At 41.9% G+C, this 26,019-nt stretch overlaps 2 protein-coding genes and 1 long non-coding RNA gene across 5 annotated transcripts in view; all 3 read right to left on the bottom strand.

The window, feature by feature from the left end:
* Window positions 1-133: 133 nt before the first annotated feature.
* Window positions 134-12,911, bottom strand: LOC108078398 (uncharacterized). The gene is made up of 5 exons (XM_017172254.3): window positions 12,304-12,911; window positions 4,153-4,550; window positions 1,840-2,060; window positions 1,199-1,770; window positions 134-934 (listed from the first exon to the last, which is right to left on the bottom strand). The coding sequence occupies exons 1-5, from the start codon at window positions 12,503-12,505 to the stop codon at window positions 594-596; spliced, it is 1,734 nt and encodes a 577-aa protein (XP_017027743.1). The 5' UTR covers window positions 12,506-12,911; the 3' UTR covers window positions 134-593.
* Window positions 12,912-15,722: 2,811 nt separating this feature from the next.
* Window positions 15,723-16,809, bottom strand: LOC138928059 (uncharacterized). 2 transcript variants are annotated; one of them, XR_011444552.1, is made up of 3 exons: window positions 16,605-16,809; window positions 15,959-16,142; window positions 15,723-15,908 (listed from the first exon to the last, which is right to left on the bottom strand). It is a non-coding gene; the product is annotated as an uncharacterized lncRNA (long non-coding RNA). The 2 variants fall into 2 exon arrangements; XR_011444551.1 differs by having other exon boundaries at window positions 15,959-16,380; window positions 16,605-16,808.
* A 337-nt stretch (window positions 16,810-17,146) lies between these two features.
* The window catches only part of LOC108078461 (serine/threonine-protein kinase Wnk), a 30,526-nt gene continuing 21,653 nt past the window's right edge, over window positions 17,147-26,019 (bottom strand). For both annotated transcript variants that reach the window (XM_070284123.1, XM_017172355.3), the window contains exons 3-5: window positions 20,467-20,833; window positions 17,613-20,403; window positions 17,147-17,548 (exon numbers count right to left, since the gene is read on the bottom strand). In XM_070284123.1, the coding sequence (XP_070140224.1) occupies window positions 17,353-17,548; window positions 17,613-20,403; window positions 20,467-20,833 (3,354 nt within the window). In that variant the 3' untranslated portion in view covers window positions 17,147-17,352. The remainder of the gene's footprint in view (window positions 17,549-17,612; window positions 20,404-20,466; window positions 20,834-26,019) is intronic.

Here is a 26,019-nt window from a genome sequence, read left to right as displayed (position 1 = left end):
ATCTTTAGCTCATTTTCCCTGAATTGATTTCTACAAAAATAATTAAATTATTAAGAAGCATAAATAATATTTCCATAAAATGATTTTATTTACAATAACAAGAATTATATCCCCCACTAAAATTCACACTAAATACTTAAACACTTTGCATTTTATTCAGTTTAAATTTATATCACATTAAATTTTAAATTAACAGAATTACAAAAGTTAGTTGATTCGTCAGTTGATGCTGCTGCAGCTGCAGTTCTTTACAATCTTTACAATCATCTTTACAATCATCATCATCATTATCATAACATTCTCAATTATCGGAAGCTAAGGGGGTCTGCCGTTGACACGCGGCGTTGACAGGACGGTTGTTTGGATTATTTGTTATACATTAATTTGTTACATTATCTTGTTATTCATTCTGTTATTCGTTATTAGTTAGCATACAGATATAGTCAATCATTTAACATAGAGTCACACTTAGGGCTATCACTAAATTGGTTTAAGCTAATTGCATCAGAGTCAGTCGAAGAGATGTTGGGACCTTAAAAGCTACGTTCTCCAGGTGTGTGTGTGTGCGACAGGTGTCTTGTCAGGCTTAGGGGCTAGTTCGTTGTCTGTTCCTGCTGCTGTTGCGGCTGGGGAGGATGTGGTACATCGCCTGGCACTGCTCCTGAGAGAGCTGCTGCTGCCACTGCTGCCGCTGCTGCTGCTGCTGCCGCTGTCGTCGTACTGGCTGCCGCCGCATCCAGATTCAGCGTGTTGCTGCTGGCCGCCTTCTGGTTGGGAAAGAGCACCGAGTAGGCCGGCGGTGGATCCAGTTCCTCATAGTTGGGCGGCGAGGTGGCACCCAGGTGGTCTTGGCCACCGTTGCCGCCTCCACCACCATTGGCAGCGGCCAGCGCCGCCTCCCGCTCGTTGTTGACCGCATGCTGCGATGCAGAGGCTGCAAGGGAACGGATGGATTCAATGTGAGAGCTCAAGCGACAACAGATAACTGTCGAAGGGGGATTAAGGCGTTTAGGATTAGTGGGGGGGTAACGATTGGCGAACAGGTTAGGCACGGTCATAGCACAGCACATGAGTCGCAGGCGGGGGTTTTGTGTGATGTGCAGGGAGAGAAACGATAAACGGGAAAACACGCATGAGTACAATGCCAGATGACAGTGCCTTACTTGGTTGGACTAGACTATGGTGCAGTTTAACGTACCCCAGAGGCCGCAGATGAGCAGGGCTCCGCCGCACAGGAGCATGCCGAGCATCAGATAGCCCCACGGTCCGTACTTGGACAGATCCGAGTGCAGGCCCGATCGCGTAGAGTTGCGCCGGGTGAAACCACTTCCGGATCCCGTTCCCATTCCTCCTCCCATCCCATCGGCCGTGTCATTGTCCGCCTTGTGCTCGGCGCCATCCGTGGCCAGGCTGGGTCCTATGGAGTTGGGTGAACCATCGCCGGGCTTTTTCATGTCTTTGGTGTGCACCTTCCGAAGAGTGGTGGTTGTGGTGGTAGAGTTATCTCCATCGGCTCCTTCACTTCCATTTCTAGGCACTACCTCTGCCGGCCCTGTGGGTGCATCATTGGCAAACAGATTGCGAAACACTTCCAGGGCAAATTGCTCAAAGAGATCCGACTCCAGGCCGGCGGGCAGGTGACCCGCGCCCGGGCGACGCTTCTTCGAGCACAGCTCGTAGTCCTCGTCGCTGTCGTACTCGTTGCTATAAGGACAGTGGCGAATGCCATCGCAGGCCAGCTCCTTGGAGATGCACAGAATGGGTTCATCCCTAAAGGAAGATATTATTATTAATATTATTTTGTACATATATAGTTTTTATTATATTTTATGGACTTACCCTATCCTCAGGCACTGATGTTTGCTTTCATCCTTGCACTGCTCTCCCTTACCCAAAACCGTGACCATCAGCTTGGAGCGCAGCGTGTTCATGCCATGTTCCCACACGATCTTCACGCGGCCATGGAACAGTCTTACAGGATCCTCCATTTCCGAGGCCGTGTCCTCCAGCTGGCAGGGATCCACTCGCCACTGGGCCGTGTGCGGGTCCAGCGAGCTAAACTGTGGGGTGAAGGTAAAGTTAGATAGAGATATGTAAATAGGATTTAGCAATTAAAGCCAGTTGGCTAAAAGCGTGTCCTAAGTGCGTACCGCGAAACGTGCGAGCAAACAGTTTACACGATCGAAATGCTAATCGCTAAAATTCTCGCCTTTTAGTCGCCTCAAGCCACGCCCACTGCTTCTGCCTGCTGACGTGACACGAATGGTTAAGTTCAACAGAACGATCAAAAATCAACGATCAACGATCAAGCCCCGCGAATGCAAACACACATAATGCAAAATTAAATATTTACGCTGGAAAAATACAAAAAGAAACCAGCGGGAGGAACTACGACTTGTGTATACATATATAAAAATAAATCCATTAATATATTGTATCTGCGCTGTTACTGTTTCACGTGCCATGGATGATAAGCTTGATATATACAATGGAAACGGGGTTCAGAGAGCTTTGTGTGTTGGTGTTCCCAGGTTCAATAACTGGAGACTACGCTTTGTAAGCGTAGTAAACAACAATCAACAGAGAAAAACGGTTAAACCCGTTTTAAAAATATTATTAAAAACAATAAACAAGAGTGATTGACGACGACTGCATCGTGATATTTACAAGCCTAGACTTGGCTAGATTCTGTAGATCTCCAGCTCATTAGGGAAGACGTCAACGATTCCTCGTCGCAATTATGGGGACACATCAATTTGCATCGCTGACAGAACAAAGCAGGCTTCATGCAAATCATGGATATGAGCCCACTCCCTCGATCCCAGTTCCCAGTAGCATAGTTTTGCCTTTATGGCGTCGCCAACTGTCAGTCAGTCGTCAGTCCAAGTCGACGGATTTATGGCGACGCGACGAGCAAGTTGCCGAAAGTGTAGCTTTTTTTTCGCTTTTTGCTGCTGCGTGTGTCGCTGCTGCGTTTCGCTTCCCTGGCCAAATGATTCAAACGTGTTTCAAATACAAACAAAAAAAATAGAAGAAGGAACAACGCTTGAGTTCCTCGACTTTGATGTACCCGGTTATATGGAAATTCCTGGCTAACATGTCGTAAAAGGTAACTGATAAAACTGGGCGAAATTTATTCAAAAGTAATTGGTTTTAGAAGCTCATGAGTTGGGACTGACTTTTAGAATTCTTTAGGTAAAGGCATGATTATATTATTTACTCCCTCATCACTTATATTCCCCCCAAGTACCCTGTACAATAACGCCCAAGCAAAATGGTTGAAATCGGCGCGCTTATGCAAATACGACGACGCTTTTTCTGGCTTTGACTGGCCAAAAGAGAACTCTAACGTGGAGTTTTTTGGCTTCGCAGAAAGTGAAACATTCCTCTCCCCGCCCCAGATGGGTTCAATGTCAAGTTGGCGAACTTTAAATGGAAAGTTTCTTATTTAATCGAGAACACCTTGGCAATGTCAATGATCAGCTGACGAATTACGTCGCACTCACCTCGTTCCCCCCGGTAATTGGAGACAATTTCAGATGTCAAACTGTCTCATCGGAAAGCCACAAAAAAGTAACAATGTCAATTGCAAGTACTTATACTTTATATAATCGATAGTTACTATATGAAATTGTGTTGACCATGGCAAACTTTGCTGTAATTTGAGGCATAATTTCTATGTGTTGAGGTAAGATTTCTGTTGAAGTGATTCAAAATTCAGAATTCGGTTTGATCTAAAGCGAATCCTGAACTGTGGAAATTTACTGGCTTGTTTCATGATGAACTCAGCTTTTTGACCTTTTTTTTTATTTTGGAATCCGATTCTCACACTTGAGCGCTGCGCATGCGCAGTGGAGTGGTGTTTTTTCCAAAGCTGAATGAATGGGATCAAAGAAACTGGCAAATAATTCAAGCGGAAGGTGCAGAAAATGGCAACCTCGCACTAATCAGCAAACTACAGCTACACTCTGAGAAAAAGAGGGGGTTTTTTAAAAGAGATTTCAAGTATTTACAAATTTTATCATCATGATATTCAAGAAATTCTATAGTTTTATAATATTCCTTTTAATTTTCAAGCTTTTTTCTACCTTTAACTTTAAATTAAATATTTGTTCTTTAAACAACCTTGAAAATAAATTTAATTTTACTTACGATATTCAGCGGGCAACTGCGTCCAACCACCCGGGAAGCCGCCGTTGAGTTGGTCTGACCCATGGCCATGGCAACTTCCGACTTGGCCGTCCTCCTTAGCTTAGATGAGTTGGTGCTTCCACCTCCGGCAGAGGTGGCAGCCATTATATTTGTGGCCGGACTCGTACTTTCCGGATCCGGCTGAGGCTGACTGTGCCTTAGCTTGGGCAGGATGAGGCGCACAATGAACCCATAGCTTTGTGGAGCACTTAAAATGCGGGCACAAGAAGGATTCTCCTCGCCATAAGAGCCCGGCTTGAGCTCAATGATAAGACTGGACTCCTTGCCATCGCTCTCGATGAAGTGCTCATGCTGGACACTGCACAGAGGCTTGAAAGTTGGGTGTGAACGGCGATCACCTGAAATGGAGAGTTTTAAGAGATTTTTTATAGTACATATATATCAGATCAGTTAATGGAGCAAATGCCTTGGTTTCAAATTCACAGACGAACGCTAATTTGAAAGCAAAGAGTGGATAGGTTTGAAATGACCAGCCATCTGTATGCGGAATAAATCACCCAAACTAACCGCAATGCATGCAGACGACATCCGCGAGTTGTCAATCAATAAATAAACCTAAAATAAAGCCAGTGTGACAAGTCTAAAAATATGATATTCGGTGTGAATTGGTATGGAAATGGATGGATTGGTGGATTGATGGATGGCTGGAAAGGTGCTTATCACGCTCTCTTTTTTTTTTTTTTTTGTCAGTGATGAAACCAAGCGCTAAAGCAAACACAATACCGAAATTTCCAATTCCAAAATTCAATTAATAGATATAGATTCTACAATAATTGAATGACTGCAGTAGTCGCGAGTGTGTGCTCGTCTTTGTTCAATTATTTTGCACTCGATCTCGAACTTTGCGCCTGGCAAAGGTTAAAGATTCGCACAGCCACTATTAAGTACTTCAATTAATAAAATACAAACACCAGCACACCAGAGCGCGCACACACATTGTTGTCCGTGTAGGAAAACTACTTTTGCACTGTGAACACTTATATATATTGTATATGGTATATGTATATTCATGTATCCATATATCCATATTCTGGGTCAGTGACTGCACCACATATACGTACACTATTATTATATTATTACCCCGAGATGTGGCTGTTGCAGCAACAGCCATATTGTGTGTGTTCATATTTCACATTTGCAGCTTTTCAGCCGCCCTCGCTCTTTTTTATATACCCTTGCGGGGGGTTAAAAAATATTTTGTATATTTTGTAGAGCCATAAAAAGTATTTTTTTAAATCTTTAAAATGTATGTGCGGGTAACGAGTGCTGGAGAAACCTCTTGTGCCTGGAAATCTCTTAAAAATTAAGACTTAAAATATAAAATATGCAAGAATAAATTTAGTTTATGAGAATTAAGGGAAAGGGGCTTTATTTTTAGGTACTTTCTAAATTGATTTAGGATTACGACGTATTTTTAGATTTTTTTAAATATTTTTAAACGTCTCTTACTAATTTTATCTTTATATTTCAAGATTTCAAAAGATTTTAGTGGTAAGTATAATAAATTTTATATATGAAAATATTGTAAGAAGCTTTAGAAATCATTTAAAGCTTCAAATCCCTTTAAATGATGGCCCAAATTACACTATAGAACTGCCAAATTTCTTATATAATTTTTAAATAAAAATAGGGATTAAAAAAGTGAAGAATCTTCATGCTTTTATTACATTTTATCATTATTAATACAATTTTCTATTACATTTTCCTTTAATTTAAGAGCATTTAAATTTCGTTTATCAAAAGTTCAACTTCCCTTCTCAATTGTTTCTTTTTCTGTCGAGCAATTGCCACACAACATTTGCGTACACTATTAAACATTTTTATTCGCTGCCCATGTAAAAACAATTTGCATTTCCATCTCGCGCCCAAGTCGCAATAATCGTGTGTGCGAGAGTGCAATTTAGCAGCTAATTCCCATTTCGAACTTGACATTAATAGCCAAGTTGGTTCGTTTCGTTTATTCGTTTATTCGTTTTGGAGCTGTCTCCACGTGCCGGGCTGGATGGAGTTGCTTTCAATCATCGTTTCGCCAAATGCACTCAATTACAAGCGGGTTAATGGCAGACATTTGGACAGTTTATATGGGTTATTTAAGTAATCGGTTGAGTTGTTCTAGAGAAAGTTAAACAAATAACACCCATTCAGCGCCCATGCGGCATCTTCAATTAGTAGCAATTGTTACAGAATGAAAAGCCATTAGCACTGTAATACAATGAATTCCATACAGTTAAGTAATGATTAAGGCTTATATTCCGAGGGCCAGGCCAGTCGGAGCGTCATTGCTAATTGGGTTAAAAGCACACACAGCATACACACACAGCACTCACATTCAAACACACAACAAATGCTTTACATATACAGCTTAAATTAATGCTCAACCTGGGTTTGTTTTTGGGGAGCCCTAGTGTCGATCTGGTGGTGGAGTTCATATGGAAATGGGTTTACGATTTACGGAAAGCCAGCGAAGCGGGCCCAAAAGAAAGGGCCCACCAATGTTCCACCCAATTTTTTCCCCTAAATATGCCGTTAATAATTTGTCTTATTTTTCAGAGCAGAACCGCTCAGCGTATTACCTTTTTTTTGGGGAAAGCAGAACGCTTTCCCGGGGAAAGTCGCCAAGTGAAGCTTAGGCTCTGCCCAAAAAAATACTTCAAACTTGTACCTGAAACCCAAGAGAGCTACGTCATTTTCGTTTTTGGGCAAGGTCAGGTTAACACAGTCCCCGATTATACAGATAAACATCAACAAAGGCAAACAGCAAACAAAACAAACGAACTGGCAGACAAACATAAAAAACAAAACAAATTACAACAAGCTCTTGAACACCGAAAAAAAATGTTTATTAAAGTGTTTAAGTTTTAATTTGATCAAATTATAAACGTATCAATCAAATAAATATGCTTTAGGTTAATAAAATTATTTTAAATTGATTTTTTCTAGCTGAGAAATAATGAATCTCTTTTCAGGCGGCAATCATTACTTGCTGAATGTTATTTATTGTTCAATTTTGATTAATTATTTCGCTGAATTAATCAAAACTAAATTGATTTGTGACTTTCTTTTGTATAATTATGACACAAAAATCTTAACAGGAAGACATCATATCAAGCATTTGAACGCTTTAAAAACTAAAGAGAAATTTTAATAATAAATTTATTAAGGTTTTTCATAAAGATATTATTTTTAGTAAACGAAAACATACTCCCATAATTTTTATATTTAAATTTTAATTAAAAAACACAACAGAATCGCTATACTTTTCCCCCAGTTTACTTCTATTTATCGGCTGATAACTCGCGAGATATAACTCTGGCCGGATGGGTGGTGGGTGTGTGTGCGTGCGTGTGTATCGGTGTGTAGGTCAAGCAGCAGCAGCAGCAGCAGCCACTTCAATTTGAAAAGGGCACATTAAAATGCGTAGTCAATGCCGATCCACAAGTTATAGTGCCTATATACAGTCCCCAACGAGTGGGCCAGTTGTGAGTTGCTGTTGTTGGCTTGGACTTGGATTTAGATTTAGACAAAAACGGAACTTGGCCAAGAGCAAACTGCAACTGCTCGTGCAGAGATTGTCAAGCAGTTAAGAGGGCCTGCCTGAATGTTGGTTTCTGCTTCTGTTTCTTTTTTTTTTTTTTTTTCTCTCGAGTGGCGACTGGGCATAATAAATTCTGTGGCTGCCACGCGATGCGGACGCGTGTTGCATGCTGGATGGCTGGATGGATGGATGGCTGAATGTTTGGATGCTGGGGATTCTGCTCACTCGTCATAATTACGCCCGGCTGCCTGCGGCAAGGGGGCGTGGCTCGGGACGCGGCTTAAAGCAAACCTGGGAGCCAGAACAGCAGGGAATAGCGGAAGAAGAACAGTAAAAGCGCACGATGGAGAGAGACACTTGAAAAAAAGTTGTTGTTAAAAATTACACAACACTCACGCACACAAACACACACACACATATAGCATACCCCGAGTGAGCGCCACTTGACGCACAAACAGAAACAAACAAAAACAGTCTACAAGTGCAGTTTGTTATACTCTTCTCTTCCGCTTAAATCGGGGGTTTTCCATAAACCCGTTGAGCCCGCCAAGCCATGAACCCTTCAACAAGCTCGAAAGTTTCACAATCGAATTAGGGAATCGATATTTATCTGCACGTCGACAAGAGGAAGCAATTGATTTTGTTTTGAGTGTGTGTGTGTTGCCTTTTGACTTAGAAATTTGTTAAACCCTCTCAGAGAGCTTAGTATCTTATTTTGGCAAGTGGGTTTAATAAAGTCTCTAAGTCTATCAATAATTTATTAGTTGTTCATTAGATTGAACAGATTGAGTCAGTTCTACCATTAGGAAAAACGAGTTTAAGAAGCACCATTATCGAGTTTTAAATATTTTTAAATTTAATATAAGGTAATGGTACTAATTTTTGTAATAGGCACAAATTATTTAATACAAAAATCTTAATAAATAAAATATAAATACATATGTATATTGAAAGCAGTAAAAAATATGAAGTATTAAAAACTAGTCTCTAAAATTGTATTTTACTTTAAAGCTAAAAAATATAAATGGGACAGTTTGTATTTATTTTGATATTTCTAATTCTTGTAACATCTTGACTCCCCCTTAAAATCGTTCCCTTTAGAGCATCTGATTTTCTACTATTCCCGCTCATCATTCCATTTGCTTTATTTTTATTTGTGAAACTACAGAAATTAGGTCAACTATCAAAGTCAGAATGGCAAGGGTTAAGTGCTTGTCCCTCTTCCCTGCTCTCTGTCGCTGTCGCTGTCTCTATCTCTCTGTCTGTGCCTCCTCTGCCTCTGGCCTCGCACCTTTCCCCCTTTTCCCCAGTCAGTCCCATCTCTCCCACTTTTCCACAGCACACGAACGTGCGGCTGGCTTTGGACAGCGCGCTACATTTCCCGTTGGCCAATTTTCCTAATAGGTCAAGCGAATGTGTCATCATGTTGCTGCTGCCTCGGTTCCTGCTGCCTCGACTCCTCCTGTTGGCCACTGTCGTTGGGTTGTCTTTTTGTCCCGACTAAAGAACGACAAAATAAATAAATTGTACAATAAACAAGAAATCAGGCAAGTTTACCAGCCAGCAACTGGGCAATTGTTGCACTAGAAGTTGCTGCTGCTGCTGCTGCTGCTACTTGCAACTTGCTGCTGTTGCGTGCAACACATTGCCAGACCTAACGGCAACTGTTGCTGCTTAACTGGCCAGCCAGTCAGCGGAAAGCCAGTTGAACATGACTCCTAATGGCCGCATACATAAATCAAAGACCCATTTTCAGCACTTGGCAGCAAAAAGCAGTATCGAGGGAGGAGAAGAGAAGCTTTAAAGAATTGGAAGCCCCCGAAAATTGCTTCAACTACTAGGGGCCAAATGGCAGCTTTTCTATTCGTATTTTTTGTTTTTCTTATGGACAATTTGCATTTTAATTAAGAGCTGCTTGTGCAAAAAAAAAAAAAGAAAAAGTTTCAGTTTTGAATTGAAAAACGCGGCAAGTCCAGGGTGGGTGTGTAAACTAATTGAACCTAGATGACATCGCGCTGCCCAGCTAGCTGCTACGATATGCTATATTCATAGTAAGATCCCAATACTTGGAGGAACTTCTCCGCAATCCCATCCAATCCGATCCAATCCACATATGGCTGCTGGCAACATATGTTAATTCCATTTTATATTCACAACAGCGCAACGGCAAAACAGAGCTGGAAACCAGTTTGCAAACATGTACATGGATAAATATACATATGAATGTTTATGGCTGGATAAATAACTCTGGTGGCCGCGGTCTCGCCGCTTTGTTGTGTCAGCCAAAAAACTTCGGATAGAGTAAACACTATTCCAGATCAAGATTCGCTGCGTTCGATTTAGATTTCATTTTGGGGGGAAAAACTTAAAGCTGCGCACTTACTTTCGCGCGGATTATTATAGTTGTAACTTTGTTTTGATAAAAATATATTTGTGAAAATATATATCTGTCTAGATTGGTTTTAATTTTATTTAAGTCTATTAATTGTATAAAGAAGCTTTGAAAGCAGCATTCCATTTACTGATTATCATATTAAACTCATTTTGTTTATCTTTTTTTATGCCACAATAGAAATTCCATTAATATCAAGTTAAAAATATGGCAGGTACAGTTTGATAACACTTGTTAAAATAAATATCATTCCCATTCATGATTTATTTATTAGATTATCACTCATATATCATTTTTCTTGATATAAAATATTCCATTAAAATCAACTAGAACACGATCTAATTTCTCTTTGGATTCCCCACTTATTCCGTACTGTTTATGGCGTTCTCAAAAGCCTATGGATCACTGGGCCTCGGTGGGTTCACTTTGATGTGTTACCATTAACGTTAACCCCTGGCTGCAACGGCGGAGATCCAGCCGCGTAGTTTGCCAATCTGGCTCTTTGTTCGGGCCATAACTGTATTCAATGAGGTCGTCTGGCGGTTGGGTTGCGTTTTCTGTTTTTTGTTGTTGCCTTTCTGTTCTCCGCTTTGTGTTGTTTCTTTTTTTTTTTAGTTTTTTGTTTCTGTTTCAAGTTTCACAGAAAAAAAGTATTTTCTTTTATTTGCATTACATTGTTTTTTGAAATTTCTTGCCGCAAAACTTCCGCGTGATGTATTTACGGCTTCACGCCGATTTTTACTTTTATTTGTTTTATTTTTTATGGCCAGAGCTAGAGAGTCAAATGATTCACGAAGCCTCGCGCTTATCAGCGGCCCAAGGTGGGCTGTTGGTAGTAATCTAAGCTTTTTTTTTTGGCCAAAATCGTTGGCAAGACCATGTGCACGAGGCTCGGCGGGATCGGGTCGGTCAAACGCGGTTAAGATCGAGTGTGTGGGGGAACCGACAACCGGTTTCTCAAACAGAAAACAGCACAAATAATCGGTGATAAAATTAAAAGCACACACAACAAATGACAGTGGTTCATAATGCGCGTATTCTATACCCACGGCTATATGGGATGGGTGACTAAAAAAAGAGCCCATAATAGCAGAGATTAGAAAGGCAAGTTGGTAACTACAGTCAATACCACACAACTAACGACCTTTGGAGGTCTTTACAACAGAAGGAGCTTCTATAATATTATTAATGACAGTAAAATAGGTTGGATTTTCTTTTGAAAACACTTTAAAGACTTTTAAATATTACTTATTTCAGTAATCTATAATTTAAGTAAGATAAATGATTTAACTCGAATTTGTAGGTTAAGAGAAATTTAGTAAAGAATTTCCAGAAAAAGCTGTTTGAATTTTAAATAATAAAAGCTAAATTGTATTCAATTAAAGCAGACAACTAAAGGCCGGTTTCTACTTTTAATTAAGTACCTATTATAATTAATTGGGGGAAACCTGAGTGTGTAAATTGAGTTCAAAAGGTAAGGCTAATATGAATATTAATTTATAAAAGAATGTTACTACAAATTGGCAAGGGAAGTAATTAAACCTCTCAGAAAAACGTAAATCTTATAAATGTATAATTTATATAATGTAGGAAGTTCGTTTTTTAAAAGGTCAGAGAAATCTTATTAAAATTAGGGTAGAAAGTAAATATCTAATTATTTTTTTTAGCCAACTCAAGTGACCCGGACACCTTGAATGCATTTATCTTTTGCAGACAAACTTTCTTCGATTTACAGCAATCCAAGATTGCGGAAGTTCAATCTTTGGAAGATCAACTGTAAAACGAGAAGTGAAATCGAAGTTTTGAACTCGAGTGTGTGTGTGCGGGGGAAGTACCTCCTTTTCTGGTCAGATCATGTGACCCGTTGCTTCACACACCAGTTCCTCGAAAGATGGCAATTATAGAAGCACTTGAGGCGCCACAATTACCAATTCTTCCCAGCAATGCCCACCCTTTCGCCATTTCACCACCTTAGGCTGCAGAGGCAAACCTTCTTCTCACAAACTTTTTACACACAATGAGGAGTTTGGTTGATTAAAAAAAAATATATTTAAAATGAGACAGATTTTCCCAGGCACATTTTCATTAGGGTCTTCCCAGGGATTGCAGGGGATTTTCATGAAATTTTATACGATTTTCATTAGTTTTTTGAATGAGCACTAACCGAAGGAGGAGACTGCTGCACTTTGGACGATGGCGGCGCTGGCGGCCAGGAGTGTGATCAACGCCCACGCGCCGTAAATTTGCAGAAACCGATGGCTGCCGCTGTTGCGTCGCTGTTGCTGCTGCGCCTGCGCCTGTTTTTGCTGTGTTTGTTGCCTTTGTTGTTGTTGCTGGGCGCAGCGAACGCAGGCGGCGGTCGCCATGTTGTTTGTCTGTCAGTCGGTTTTATTTATTGTTGTTGTTGTATATTTTTTTAGTTAGTTTTTTGTTTTAAAACAGCTTTGCAGTGCCGTTGATCGTCGTCGTTTGTCGTTTGGCTTTGCCTCTCCTATCGAATTTCACTCAGCGCCTCAGACACAAAAGCCGTTGCCTATTTGGCGATTCACTCGGTTAATTGCGCAATCTGGTTTGCCGCCTTAAAGCCAGTTATACGCCGCGGAGGATCCCCGTTCCGGGATCCGTTACTCGCGCAGCTCCACGCGCGCGCCCTTCCTCGAAAAGGAGCCGAAAACGTAGCCGAAGCCGTGTTGCTGCTCTCCACTTTAATACCTGTGCGCCGCTGTTCGAACTCGCGAACTCGCTGCGACGACCGATCGGATGGAACTGAGCGCGCAGGTCTGGCTTGGGGCCCAAGCAGAGCTCCAGCGATCTTTGTCGGGCTGAGTGAGTAAGAGAGGCGGAAGCTTGAGCCAGCTGCGGCATGCTCTCTTTAAGCTTGGCGAGAGACGGAGTGCAGAAAAGCAATGCAAGATGCACAGTGAAAAAATACTATGGGTAATTCAATACAATTAAATAAAACATTCGGAAATTTAGCAAAATAAATAAATATTTTATACGTTACAATATATAATACCAAAAATTATATTCATTAAATTCATTTCATATTTATTATGCATTAAATAAATTTATTGAATTTAAATAACAACTTATTTTAGACTTCACATAATATCAGAATTTTCGAAAAATTGCGTATACGTAAGGTGGGACAAATAAAATTTCGTTTATAAAATATTTGACTTACTTTAAAGCAGTTTAAATTCGTTATTTCTAGTTAAAAAAGTCAATTAATTCTAACCCATCGGAAATAAGATAAAATATTTTTGTTCTTAAAGCCACAGTACGTATGAGTGATAAAAAGTTTTTGAAAAAAACAAGACTAGACAAACAAATTATGACTAATTGTTCTCAAAACAAAAAATATAACTAAATATATATTAATTTTTGTTAGTTAAGAAACACAAAATTATAAATTTAATTTATCTATTTGTAAAAAGCGTAAATTACGTTTTGAATTATATGGAACCCAATAGATTGATCTACGATCTTATACCTTTCCTTCTTAATTTATTTTTGCAAAAAACCTTAACTTTGTGATTTGTATTTGAAACCCTATTGATTGATCTATGATCTTGTTTTTTGCCGTGCAAGGCTCGTAAACAACTGTAACGCTGCAAATCAACTAACAAAGCGGAGGCAAAGACACGAGCCAAGGAAGCGGGTCGAAAAGAGAAATCGCAATCGAGCAGGAGCTCAGAAGATTGAAGGAGAAGAAGGATGCGGGGAAGGGCGAGGTTCTCTCCTTCATCTACCACTAACAAAATAAGAAGAAGAAAAACAACAACAGGCATCAGCAATCAGTGCAACCGTTTGTACTCTCTGCGGCGCTCTCCTCTGACTCACGGAGCTTACGGCGTCAAACGGATTTTTGCATTCGCTTGTTTTGTGCATTTGTCGTTGTTAGCGTTGTTGTTGTTTTTGTTGTTGTTGCTGGCCGTGTGCTATATTTTTTTGCAGGCCCTCTTGTTGGTTTTTTTTCCCCCCGTATTTTTTCTTGGTTTATTTTTTTTTTTTGCTGGAGCCGAGGGAGTTGCGGGTCTGTAACCCAATTTTCAAACGAGTCAAGTCGATATGCGAACGAAAGAAGCAGAACAAAGTGTGCAAAAAATCAAAAATCAGCTGGAAAAGGCGAACATAAAAAAAAGAACTCAAGGCGACGAACGCATTGGATGTGGGAAGACAGAGAATACGAAAATTACAGCAAAAGACGCTCTGTAAAAAAAAATGGAAAAAATCGAAAGCAGTTCAAACAACATGTGTCAAAAGGGATGAGCACGAAACACATCTCAGCGGATGAGAGATGAATGCACACCACATGTTCCCCAGTTCCTGCATCCCACACATATCCCACATCCCAATTCTCTGGTGGATGTGGGGCAAATTGGGAGTTTACCTTAAGCCCGGCCAGATGACAGGACCCGCTCGCCTCCAAGGCCAACAACGGATTGGGAAAGTGGGTTAAAGCCCCGTTGATCCCCATAAATTTTAAAGTCAGCGAAGAGAGACGACGGACAAGCGAGTTTAGGTCACAGGAATACGCGATAAAAATCGTTGATTCTTTGGACAGAAAAATTGATTTATTCAGAATAATTTAAATGTAAAAGAAAAACATATTAACCATGATTATAAACTATGTTTATTATAGTTCTTTAATTTTCTTTTCTTAAAACCCTAAAAGGTATCCTTCGCTGCTGTTTACTGTCTTATTTGTTTTTAAAATTTCAGATAAAATCAAGTAACTTATTACTTGTAACCAAATTCCGTAATGCATTACCTTGTATTCTCTCGAAAGATTTAACAACTTTCGCGTCGCTTCCAAAGTCTTGGGCTTTGTTTGTCTGGCTGCAAAAATAAATATTGAAAAACTCTCGTACATTGCATAAGTCAAATAAACATTCAAAATGGATTGCCTGCCCCTCGAACTCCCTGCTTAGCCCCATCTGTGACTGGCTCACTCTTGGCAACAGCAGCGTCGATTCAGCCGGTATATACATAAGTAGCATAGTTTGGGCAACGTGAAAAACCAGGCTTCATTTATACCCTTTTGAAGAGGGTACCATAATTTGCTTAATAGCTATAAATATTTATCTAATAACTTGGCACACAGTTACAAATAAATTAAGTAATAAGTTTATTTCACAATAAGGATTTAACGTATTTTCCACTCCATCCTTCTTAAATTCCAAGGGTCAATCATTCACGGGTTAAGGTCACAGTAGCCACTGCTATGACAAGCAGGATAAGCATCACGATCAGCACGTAAAAACAAGGGCACATCGTTCTTAGGATACTCCCAGCACACTGTTTTTTATTAATAAATATTTTGAGTGAAACTGCAGAGAAGGCTAAAAATTGTTATAAATCAGATTCAAGAATTAGTTTGTTTAACGAAAACTGTCAAATCGGAAGCCTGAAACCAGCCTGCTCCATAGTTTTCCGGAAGCAAGGAATCGAAACAAGTGAGCAGCCCAACCGTCATAAAGGTTTCATAGAGAGAGTCTTCGTTAATTTAGTTTCCTATTAATTATAATTTATATTAAATTCAATTTTTCTATTTATTTGTTTTAATTTTATTTATCCTAGAGTATTCCTGCTTCGTCTTCATTAGTTAAGTCTTTAATGTTTTCATTTTACAAGTATGTGCTGCAGTTTTTGTGCTCTTATCGCTGCATTTGGCTGTTTGCCAGTCTACGCGGGCTGCGAGTTGCTAGCTGGTAGTTGCTAGTTGCAAGTTGCTGCCGGGGCAGGCTGCCGTGCGTAGTGGCGAAGCTAAAAATAAACTGCATGTAATTATAGTCGCAGCAACTTGTTGCACTTACCGAGACAAAAAAGCGGTTAAAGCCATGTCCAAAACACACAAAAAACGGGCAACTAACCGGCCAAGCAACTGAGAGAGCGGCCTAAGAGAAGCAGCGTCTCTGAGTTCTCTTTTGGGCCAACTCTTGCGGCTCTTTGGACCGCTTCTAGTCACGTCGACCGCCGTGGACCACAGCCCCGATATATCTGTATATAATAATATCGTATATTAGCTGGGTCACGTATGCGTGTGATTTGTGGGCGCTGCAAAATTTTGTCCTGCTATCGAGACACGTTTAACTTCTTGGCTACAGACGCTCGAAGACGGAGACTGCGGTGGCCACCGGCTAACCTTGGCCTAAATTAAGGGGTCCGTTCAATCGATGTCGATCTGAGCCAAGTGGTAAACAACATAAAGCAGGTCAGGTGGCTAGCTTAGAATTACCTGGAAATTAAAGTAAACAACAGTGGGATTTGTTAAAGTTCTAGAATGAGTTTTTTTCTAATAAATGTCTAGAAATTTAACGAATATTCTACTTATTTTATGTAAGATTTTTATAAAACTAAAAAGTAACATTTTTAAACATTTTTACATAATTTTTTACATAAACAGTGGCGCCGTCAATAGTATTGGTTGAATTTCGGAACTAAGTTTTGTAAGTTACTTACTTTTTACAGCATTATTTCCTGTAATTTTGATTTTTCATTTAAATATATATTATTTACTTTTAAAGTACACTAAATTTTGAATAAAAATCTATCTTAGATATAGACAAGGTATTTAATGATATAAAAAATCCCCTACTAATGTTGAAAAGTTTATTAAAATAAATCAAAATTATGAGTAAACTACGTGTAAAATTATTTAAAAGGCAAATAGCTCGAACACTCCTATGATAAAGCTCAAAAAGTCTATAAAAAGTTCGATTATAATATATTACTTATTTAAGAAATTTTAAAATGAATTCAAAGACTTACAGAATTCTCTACGAAATACATACAATTATATCAAAAGTTATCCCCAAATGAAGAAAACCCCATAAAAGTTTAATTTATTTTTCATTTTTATTTTAATATTTGTACGTAAATTAACTTAAATTATGATAATTTTAACATCAGCATAGAATATTTACAAAATGGAAATACTACGAGAGGATTGGATGCAATGCCGTGATCAATGGAACGTGATAATCTTTTCTTTTCTTTTTTTTTTTTTTTTGTTCGTTTTGTTTTTGTGCAGAAAATGTGCAACCTGAGGACAGAGTTAGGAAAATTGAAGAAAAAAACTAAGGGAGGAGTAAAACAATAGGGGAAGGGGGCTTTCAGGGGCGCACGATGATCATGTCTAGTTGAGTAGCTAAAAATGGCATTTGTATTTGTGGACTGCGGCGGCGGCTGGACTCGACTGCATGCTTATCTATCTGCGACGCAGATGCATCATGGACTCCAGAGAGCTCTGGTCCAGGGTGGCAGCATGCTCCAGATCCTCACTGCTGGCATTCTCCTCGGCCACGTTGACGAACGTGCTCGAGAGCTCGCCATTCAGACGGTTAATGCTGCCGGTTCCTATGTCGTACATGAAGATTTCCTGCTCCGCAGAGGCGTCAGAGGATCTGGAATGGATTATAAATATTATTTGTATTAAAAGTAATTTTATTATTCTTTAAATCCACTCACTTGGCCACTAGAAGAACCACGGACTGCAAATCCAGATCCGTGCGCGCCTCCTTCTCCAGCCAGCGCTTGAAGTTGTCCCTGGTGGGCTTCTTCACCAGCGTCTTGATGAGCTCGCCGCCCAGGAACTTGACCTCCTTGCCATCGGCACTGCGTGCCTCGCTGCTGCCAGATTGGCTGGGATTTTGAGCCTCCACTGGGGCCAGGACCACCACACTCACTATCCGCTTGCCCTGCAGCTCCTCGCTGTCTGGAATGGGGAACTGGGCTCCGTTGATTTTCAGGGGAAGATAGCGATTGTATTGCTGACGCTCGGCCAGATCCACGGGAGTCACCACTGTGGCATCCGTTCTCACATATTTCTCGCTAACACTCTGACCCTGCTCGGCATCATACCGCACGACCTTTACGTCCAGGTTCTGCTTCTGGGGCAGGGAGTTGGTCTGCTTGACACGATCCAGTTGCTTCTCGCTGAGAGCCACCTTGTCGCCGTTGGGCTTGACCACGGTCAATACCTTATTGGTCTCGGCAATCTGGGCGCCACCACCGGCTCCGTAGAAGTGCTGCAGATGCTCAGCGGGCAGGTTCTCCAAAGCAATGTCTCCCTGCTTATCATAGTCCAGGATGGAGATGTCAGCATTGTTCAGAATGCCGGAGGAGAAAAGCTGCTGGCGGAGATCCTCGGGCACTTCGTCGGGCAGCTGAAGCAAGGTCTGGGAGGCCTTGCCATTGGGTGAAGAGGCAGGCGAGGCTGCAGGAGCAGCAGGAGCCGGAGCGGAAGCGGGGGCGGCAACTGTAACTGGAGTAGCTACCTTGACAGTCTGCTGATGATCCTTCTGGTTACGCTGCTCCAGCTCCTTGAACACATCCGAATGGAAAGTGGACACACTGAAGGGTGAGTTATCCCCAGATTGGGAAGTGATCTGGGAGACGGCTGGCTGCCTGGGCTGCTGGGCAAAGTTGGTGCTGGCCTGAGCTTGCAAAGCGGCAGACTGGGCATTGACATGGACCACTGGCTCATTGGTGGCCTGTGGGTACTGGCTGTAGGTCACATAGTTCGAGGAAGGAGGCACTGGAGTCACAACCATGACCTTTTGGCCATGCGTCGACTCGGCATAGATGGGAAGCTGTGGAGGAGCTTCGCTGGGGAAGCTGGAGAAGTGAGATTGCTGATGCTGCTGTTGCTGTTGCTGGAGATTGGATGAGCTGGCTGTAATATAGTGACCGCTAACGGGCTGCTGCACTGTGGGTCCCAGGTTGGGAGCAGGCACATCATGGATCACCTCGTTGCGGGTGTAAGCAAACTGTTGCTGCGACTGATGTTGCTGCTGCTGCTGCTGATACTGTGGCTGCTGCGAGGAGTGGGCAATGGGATTCTGTACCGTCTCTGTGATGTGCTGCTCGAACTTGGGTATGGACTTGAGCAGCTCCGTCTCCTTGGAGGGCTTGATGTCAAAGTAGTTGAGGCTGCTCTGGTGATGCTGCTGCTGCTGATGCACTTGATGCGACTGCTGCTGCGACTGTTGCTTCTGCTGGCTGTAGTACTCCGGCGGAGGAGTGGGTGACCTCACCGTGAACTGTGGCTGCTGCACGAACTGCGGCTGTCGCACAAACTGATAGGATTGCTGCTGATGTGGCAACTTCTGTTGTTGCTGCGGCTGATAGTGTTGCTGCGTTTGGTAGTTGGTATTATCCAGCTTGACAGGCAGTGGCAGAGGCTTCACTTGGGCAGCGGGTGCCGGAGTGGGACGGAACTTGATGGGCTGATATGGCGCCGGAGTCACGCTCTTTGGCGGAATTGTGGGGAAGAATGGCACCTGGACCTGCTTGTGGGGCGGCTTCTGGTACTGCTGTTGCTGCGGTTCCTGTTGGTGGTGTTGCTGGGTGGCATGTTGCTGTGGCTGATGCTGTTGCTGATGTTGCTGCTGCTGCTGATGCGGCTGGTACTGCTGGTTGTGGTTAATGTAGTACTGCGACTGTTGCACTAGCTTGTTGAAGATGCTCTGCGAGGAGGTTGAAGGCAGTTGCTGTTGGGTGATGCTGCCATGATGTGGTGCCTGCACCTGTTGCTGCTGGGTTGGCTTCGGATAACTGGGAGGTGGACCCACCAGAGCAGCCGGTGGCCTAAAGTAGTTGTTTCCATGCTGCGTGGGTAGCTGCTGCTGATGCTGCTGCTGGTAATTAAGACCCTGCGATTGGTAGTTGCTGCCAAAGAGCAGGTTGGAAATAGGTCCAGGACTCCTTCCAAAGTTGTTCTCCCTGCCATAATCAGCCCGGGTATTGCTAATATAACCACTCTCCGATTTGGCCGCCACCGAAGGAGGCAGAGCCACCACTTGACGCTGAATGCTCTCGGCATCGTGCTCTTCAAGAATGTGTCCAGTTTGGTGCTTGTTCTCTGCTCCAAAGGACACATGGATGCCAGAGTTGCTGTGGAACTTCTCCGAGTCTGGGTGGATGATGGTGCGCAGCGTGGTGGACTTAAGAGGTGGCAGGGGTGTCACCGGGTATTGGATTACCTCCTCCTCCTCTTCCTCCTCCTCGTTGTCATCGTTGTTAAGCGAGGCTATGGGTGACTCCAAGTGCAGCTTGTTGTTCTGATCCTTTTTGTAGTTCACATAGAACACATGCACCTTCTCCTTCTTCTTCTTTTTCTTAGTCACAATGGGCTGGGCGGGCTCCTCGGCTATGGTCTCATTGGCATCCTTGATAATGATTTCGATAATGGGTTCGGGAGCCTCCAGATACTGGGGATACTGAGGATAGGGTCCAAAGTTGCTGCTGGGATATTGAGCTGGAATTGGAACAGAAGAGTTTGGTAGATACGTATCCATTAAAGTAAACCCTCTATTCTTACCTATGGCATTTTGGCCATTATAGTAACCCGTCTGGGGATAATAGCTGGCCGTGTTGTCCACATAACCCGCTCTCCTACTGGCTATCTCGGGATACAAGTAGCCGGGATTTCCAAAGTCATAGAGAGTCCTCTTGCCGCGATTGTCGCCAGGCCTCAGAGCCTTCGATTGGCGCGTGGTGGAGCCAGAGCTGGAAGACTTGGTAGTTGTGGCCTTCGACGAAGGCGCCGATGATGGCAAAGTCTGCTTGGTGGCTGTGGGCTTCTCTGGCTCAGCCTTCAGTGGCTTGGTCTCGGTCTTTGGCTTGGCTGTGGTGCTGGAGGATGAGGCAGTCGCTGTGGCTCCAATGACCAACAGCGTCAGCGCCAACTGCAAATTGAATAGAAAGTTTAAGATTAGTACCCGCTGATGCTGATGCCAAAAAAAATATATATTTTAATTAAATATTCGTGGAACTTAAATTTAGTGGGATTAGGCCATAGCCAAAGCTGGCGAGATACCAATCAGCTTACAAGGCGCCAAATCACTGGGGGGAAATTGTCGAAAGAGCGGCATGCCATAAATCTTGGAGATAAACATATGGCTCCTGAAAACAAATATTTTAATTGATATTTCCGTGGACAAGGTCGAGACCCCGACAAAAGGCAAAGCCAAAAACCAAATAAAACAAACTTTTACCGGCCGAAATAGAAGAAGATGGCCAAACAAATTGGTGAATGCCAAAAAAGGCGAATTAAAAACGCAATAAACTCGAACATTGCCTGCGTTAACGAAGCCACAACAAATTAGCCCAACAAATTGTGGACGTGCTTGTCTATTTTTCACTTTTTGCATTGGGTCAATGTCAAGTTGAGGCCTGAGTTGGAGATGGAAATGGAGTGGCTGGGATTGAGTTGTTGACCACAGAATTGACGGGTTAAAGGCAAGGCTCGGCCTCAAGCTTCATTTTTCGGCCTTTTTTAATTCGGCGAATCGCCGGATTGCGATACGCTTAATCAGCGACGCTCTTTTGGCTTTTTGGCTGGGAGCCATTGAGTCATCCAGCCCGGAATTTCTGTCGACTCAGGCCGTGAAAGTTGCCATGAAGTGCGGCGACGAATTTCAATTGACCGCGAGAGCTGCTTTCTGGCCACGCCCACGCCAAAATGCCAAGCTGACAAAAGGAAAACTCAATTCTGTGTCGCGTTCGGTCTTGAATTTTTCACCAAAAAAGAAACTTTCCAAAAAACTGCACTTGGACTGCAAATGTCAGCCGATCCAGCGGCTGAGTGTGTGTGGGCGCTTTACATTTGTTTTGTATCTAAGTACAGTGGGGATTCTATAAGAAACACTGAAAATATTACATGACATACATTTTCTTCTGTCTTCCCTATGTTGATTTCTTAATTTTTTAGAAATTTATTTATTTTTAAAATTTTTCTTAATTTTGTAACTAATAATTCGAGTTAGCGAGTCTCTACTGTAATCAAGTACGAGTCGCACTCGCGACTATAACACATTTTGATGGCTGGGCCGTAAGTGAAGTGAAAATAATACACACTCGACCCACTCCTACGGAGTTGGCCCAGTTGATCTCCGTCAATCGGTGGCGTATGCGCGATCTCACGGCAGTCGTCGCTGCTGATTATGGCATCTGTCGCATTGTCTTTCTGGGGAGGAGGAGCGTCCGAAGTGTCATGTCAAAACGGAAGCTGTGTGAGATTGTGTTTTGACAGCCCTCCAGACAGCCTGTGTGTTAGCCTTTGTCTTGGCTCGTTTTTAACACGCATTTTGACAGCTTAATGATGCTATCTTAATTGCAATTATTACGGGGGGACGACGACGAGTGCAGTCAGCCGATGCAGTGATGTCACTGTCCTACACTCACTTTTTGGCCACTTGAATATGATGCTGGACAGGGGGTTATGGCATAACCTTTGTCTGTGACATATATGCTAATATTTTGGGCCCACACAAACAAAGCGATTATCCAACTTCCCCTTAAAAGAAACTGTCACATATACAATATATATATTTACCTTACACTGACCTACACCCAACTCGGTAGTCAAAGAAAGCCAGCGGCTCGCACACTCCGCTGACCACATACAATGAGCAAATGTCAAAGATTTGCCAAAACAAAGCCAAATACGAACAACAAAAAAATGAAAAATAATAAAAAACACACACAAAAATACAAAACACAGCTGCAAGAAAAAATAAAGAAATAATCAAATCAACATCAGCATCGACAGCGCGAACAGGCAAAAGCAGTTCATGAAAAGAAAGATGCTAACAATGGGAGAAAGTTACACACAGCGGAGCCAAAAAGCCATCAAAATTCATCTCCAGGCTGAGAGCCAAAACCCAAAATACTCGACAGCTGCTGAACTCGCACATTAACATAACGAAAATCTTTTACAAGCCAATAAATCTGAGTTGTCAGCCGGTGTGTGGAGTTTTCCTCCCCTCAAAGAATTACGCAATCCGGGGCCAAGACAAAAATTTATTAATGAAAAAAAGGCAGAAGACAGGAGGCAAACGCCATTTAGTGAGCAAGTGTAAATCAGAGCCAGACTTGGCACATCTCTAACCGCTGTTGTGCAACCGATTATGGCCGAAAAAGAAGCTCTAAACCAGTTGACCGACCGCAGGACTAACAACTTGTGGCATGTGGCTAAGTGCGCCAAGAGTGGCAGCAGCAAACAACTGATTGCCGACTGTTGTTAACAAGCGGCACGTTTTTGCCTGGTTTTTTGCTATGTCTCTTTTGGACTCAGTGAAATCTGGCAACGGAAAATTGCAACTGACAAATTGCCAGCCAAGTTCTCATATAAATAGTGTTTACTTTGTTGTCTCAAGTCTCCCCTAGACTCGTTGCATACATCAAACTCCTACTTCGCTCTTGATGATGAGCAGTTATGATATGTGCCAGTTGATCTGCCATTGTTAGTTGCCTGTGAATTAATGGCGGATTGCGGACACACTCCGCCGAATAGACAATCAGCCTGTGACACGGCATTTTATTATTCTGAAAGTCATCGCGGTGTGAACCACCTTTTGCGGGCCGGCCAAGAATCGCAACTTGTCTGCGGGCCAATTAGCCAAACGTCAGACTCGCAGTGATGCAAAAATTGCACAAAAGAAAAGTTTAATGTCCCCAGAAATGAGATGCCAATAATAAATGCCTGAGAACATTAGAGGCGAGACACCAGACACCATAAAACCGTAACTGACATCATTTCCCATTACCAAAAAAAAATTAAAATGGAGGTAACAAAAAACGAGAAAAGAAACCCGTAGCGGATGTAAATAATGCGTCACTTTCGCGTTCGTTTTCGCGCGAAATTGCCAACAATCGGGTAAATCCTTATAATTAAATCCCAGGCCCAGGTTGCATAAGTCAGACAGCTGTCCAAATCGAATAACTGTAGCGCGACCGCCTGGCAGGAACGAGGAAAGGAAGTGAGCTCTGTAGAAAATGTGAGACTCGCGACTTGCGAAAACAAACGCTGAATCCGCCTGCGAAAACGAAAGACTCAAGCGACAAACTTGGCGTGCGAGCCCGAACTAAATGGCGTAAAAAAAAGCGCCATGTACGAAAATCAAACATTTAGCCGGCGCCTTCATTGTGTCTTTAGAAGTGGCATATGGCTAGCACCACCAAGCGCCACCAACGAAACCCAAACGGAAGTAAGCGACACGCCGCCAGAAAAAAAATATATAGACCAGGCTATAAACAATTTCGAGGAGGATGGAAGGGGGGGGTAGGCCAAAACGATGACGGCGCGGAGAAACAAAAGGTGAAAAATATGATGAATTATTAAATGAGATGAAAAATGAAAGTGTTTTTATGCCTTCTTCTGCTGCTGCTGTGGCGGGTTAAATGTACACCGGGGAAAAATTCCCTGATTTATGAAGACATAATTTTCAAAAGGTTTTTAATAATTAACTTAAGGTTTTTAATGTTTTATTAAATTTCTGCTTAAATATATATTTCATTAAATTAAAAAATAATTTATTTATTTATTTATATTTTGTTCTTTGCTAAACAAAGACAAAAGAGTGGTTTAAAACAATCAATTAAATGTTTATAATTAAAAAAATATATTATAAAAAGAATTCCATTTTCCATTTATCCAAAAAATATATAGGAAAAATGATATTATCATATTAAAAATTTATATATTTTATTTTATATTTTATATATACTTATTAATATTTTATATATAATTTACTTTCGTATTTTTATCATTTTATTATCATAGTTTATTTCAATAAATTCTAAAATAAAACCTATTGTAGTCCTCAACCTGAATTTAATTTATTTATAAATTAAATCTCTTGTTATCGCCCACCTATCTTTTATCTAAATTCATCTTTTAAACCAAAATTACATCTATTTTGCTTCGAATTTAAATTCAAAATACATTTATCAACGACATCTACAAGACGCAAGAGAAAATAGCATTCGAATAATGGGGAATAATTCAATTTATAAATGCCATGTTGATATGCCAAAAAGATAAAACCGATTTTGGTGTGAAAAAATGCCGAACTAACGACCAATTTGGTTGCTATTTTTCCGTGTAGATAGAGACCCCGGCGTGACATGGATTGGCCCCGTGAAAGCGGGCAGCTGAAGAAGGTCCACCTGCCCGACGACAAGTGGCAACATTTCGTGTGCGTGCCGGTGTCCCTCCTCTCAGCGGGTGTAGGAAGTGGGGCTTGGACTTGGACCTAGGGCCGCTGTGCGTGAGCTGATCTGCATAATGATGGGAGGCTTGGGATGATGATGATGATGCCGATGCTGCTGCTGCATGCCACACAAATGTAAAAGTTGTCCAACCACTCCAAAAATAAAGAGAGGGCTCTGTGCAGCAGCTCTCGAGTTGATTGCAGGCTTTTCCTCATTCAAATGAGGGCGCAAAATCAATTGTGACAGAGACACAGCTCAATTGCAATCTGACCAGCATTTCATATCTATATACATCTATATTTTTTGCAATCTTTGCAATGTGTCAATTGCAAACTACCGAGTAATGAGTGAATTGAAATGCAATCGAACAAATATTGCGTATGACGGGGCAGTGACAGCGGGTTATGCAAACGACGACAAACCAGGCAAATTAGCACTGGCAAGACACGAGTGACCAGGCACGGCCCCAGGTATATGTGTGTTTACCATCGACACCTGTTGCAAACAATTGGCCACTGTGCGGGGTAATAGTGGATACTTTTGCCACCGAAAGGAGGCATCGAAACGAAAGACTTAGGCAACGAACGCTATGCGGCAGCAGCGAAAGGCAAATCCTAATTCAGCAGCAAAAACCAATCAAATGATACAATCCCCCGCCATTAACTAACCAATTCCATTTCCACTTCCAAAAACCATTTCAGCTGCTGTTGAGGGCGGTTAGTCTGTCGCTGTTTTATGTCCCACTTTTAATTACTTAACCTGCTGCGCGTTGACGACCTAAGCGATGAGCAAGGTCGTTGCATAAAATAAATAAAAATCAAATAAACAAAATCGGTAACCCTCGAAGAAAAAGCCCGCATAAATTAAACAAACTTGG

This window comes from Drosophila kikkawai, chromosome 2R (assembly GCF_030179895.1).
Source record: "Drosophila kikkawai strain 14028-0561.14 chromosome 2R, DkikHiC1v2, whole genome shotgun sequence".
NCBI lineage: Eukaryota > Metazoa > Arthropoda > Insecta > Diptera > Drosophilidae > Drosophila > Drosophila kikkawai.
The sequence above is the reverse complement of the archived record's forward strand: the minus strand, read 5'-3'. Positions and strand labels throughout refer to the sequence as shown.

Coding starts and splice junctions, on each gene's coding strand:
- LOC108078398 (XM_017172254.3), bottom strand. CDS start 12,505: ATGGCGACCGCCGCCTGCGTTCGCTGCGCCCAGCAACAACAACAAAGG. Junction 4,551..12,303: donor TGCAGCAGTCTCCTCCTTCG/GTTAGTGCTCAT, acceptor TCTCCATTTCAG/GTGATCGCCGTTCACACCCA. Junction 1,771..1,839: donor CATCAGTGCCTGAGGATAGG/GTAAGTCCATAA, acceptor ATCTTCCTTTAG/GGATGAACCCATTCTGTGCA.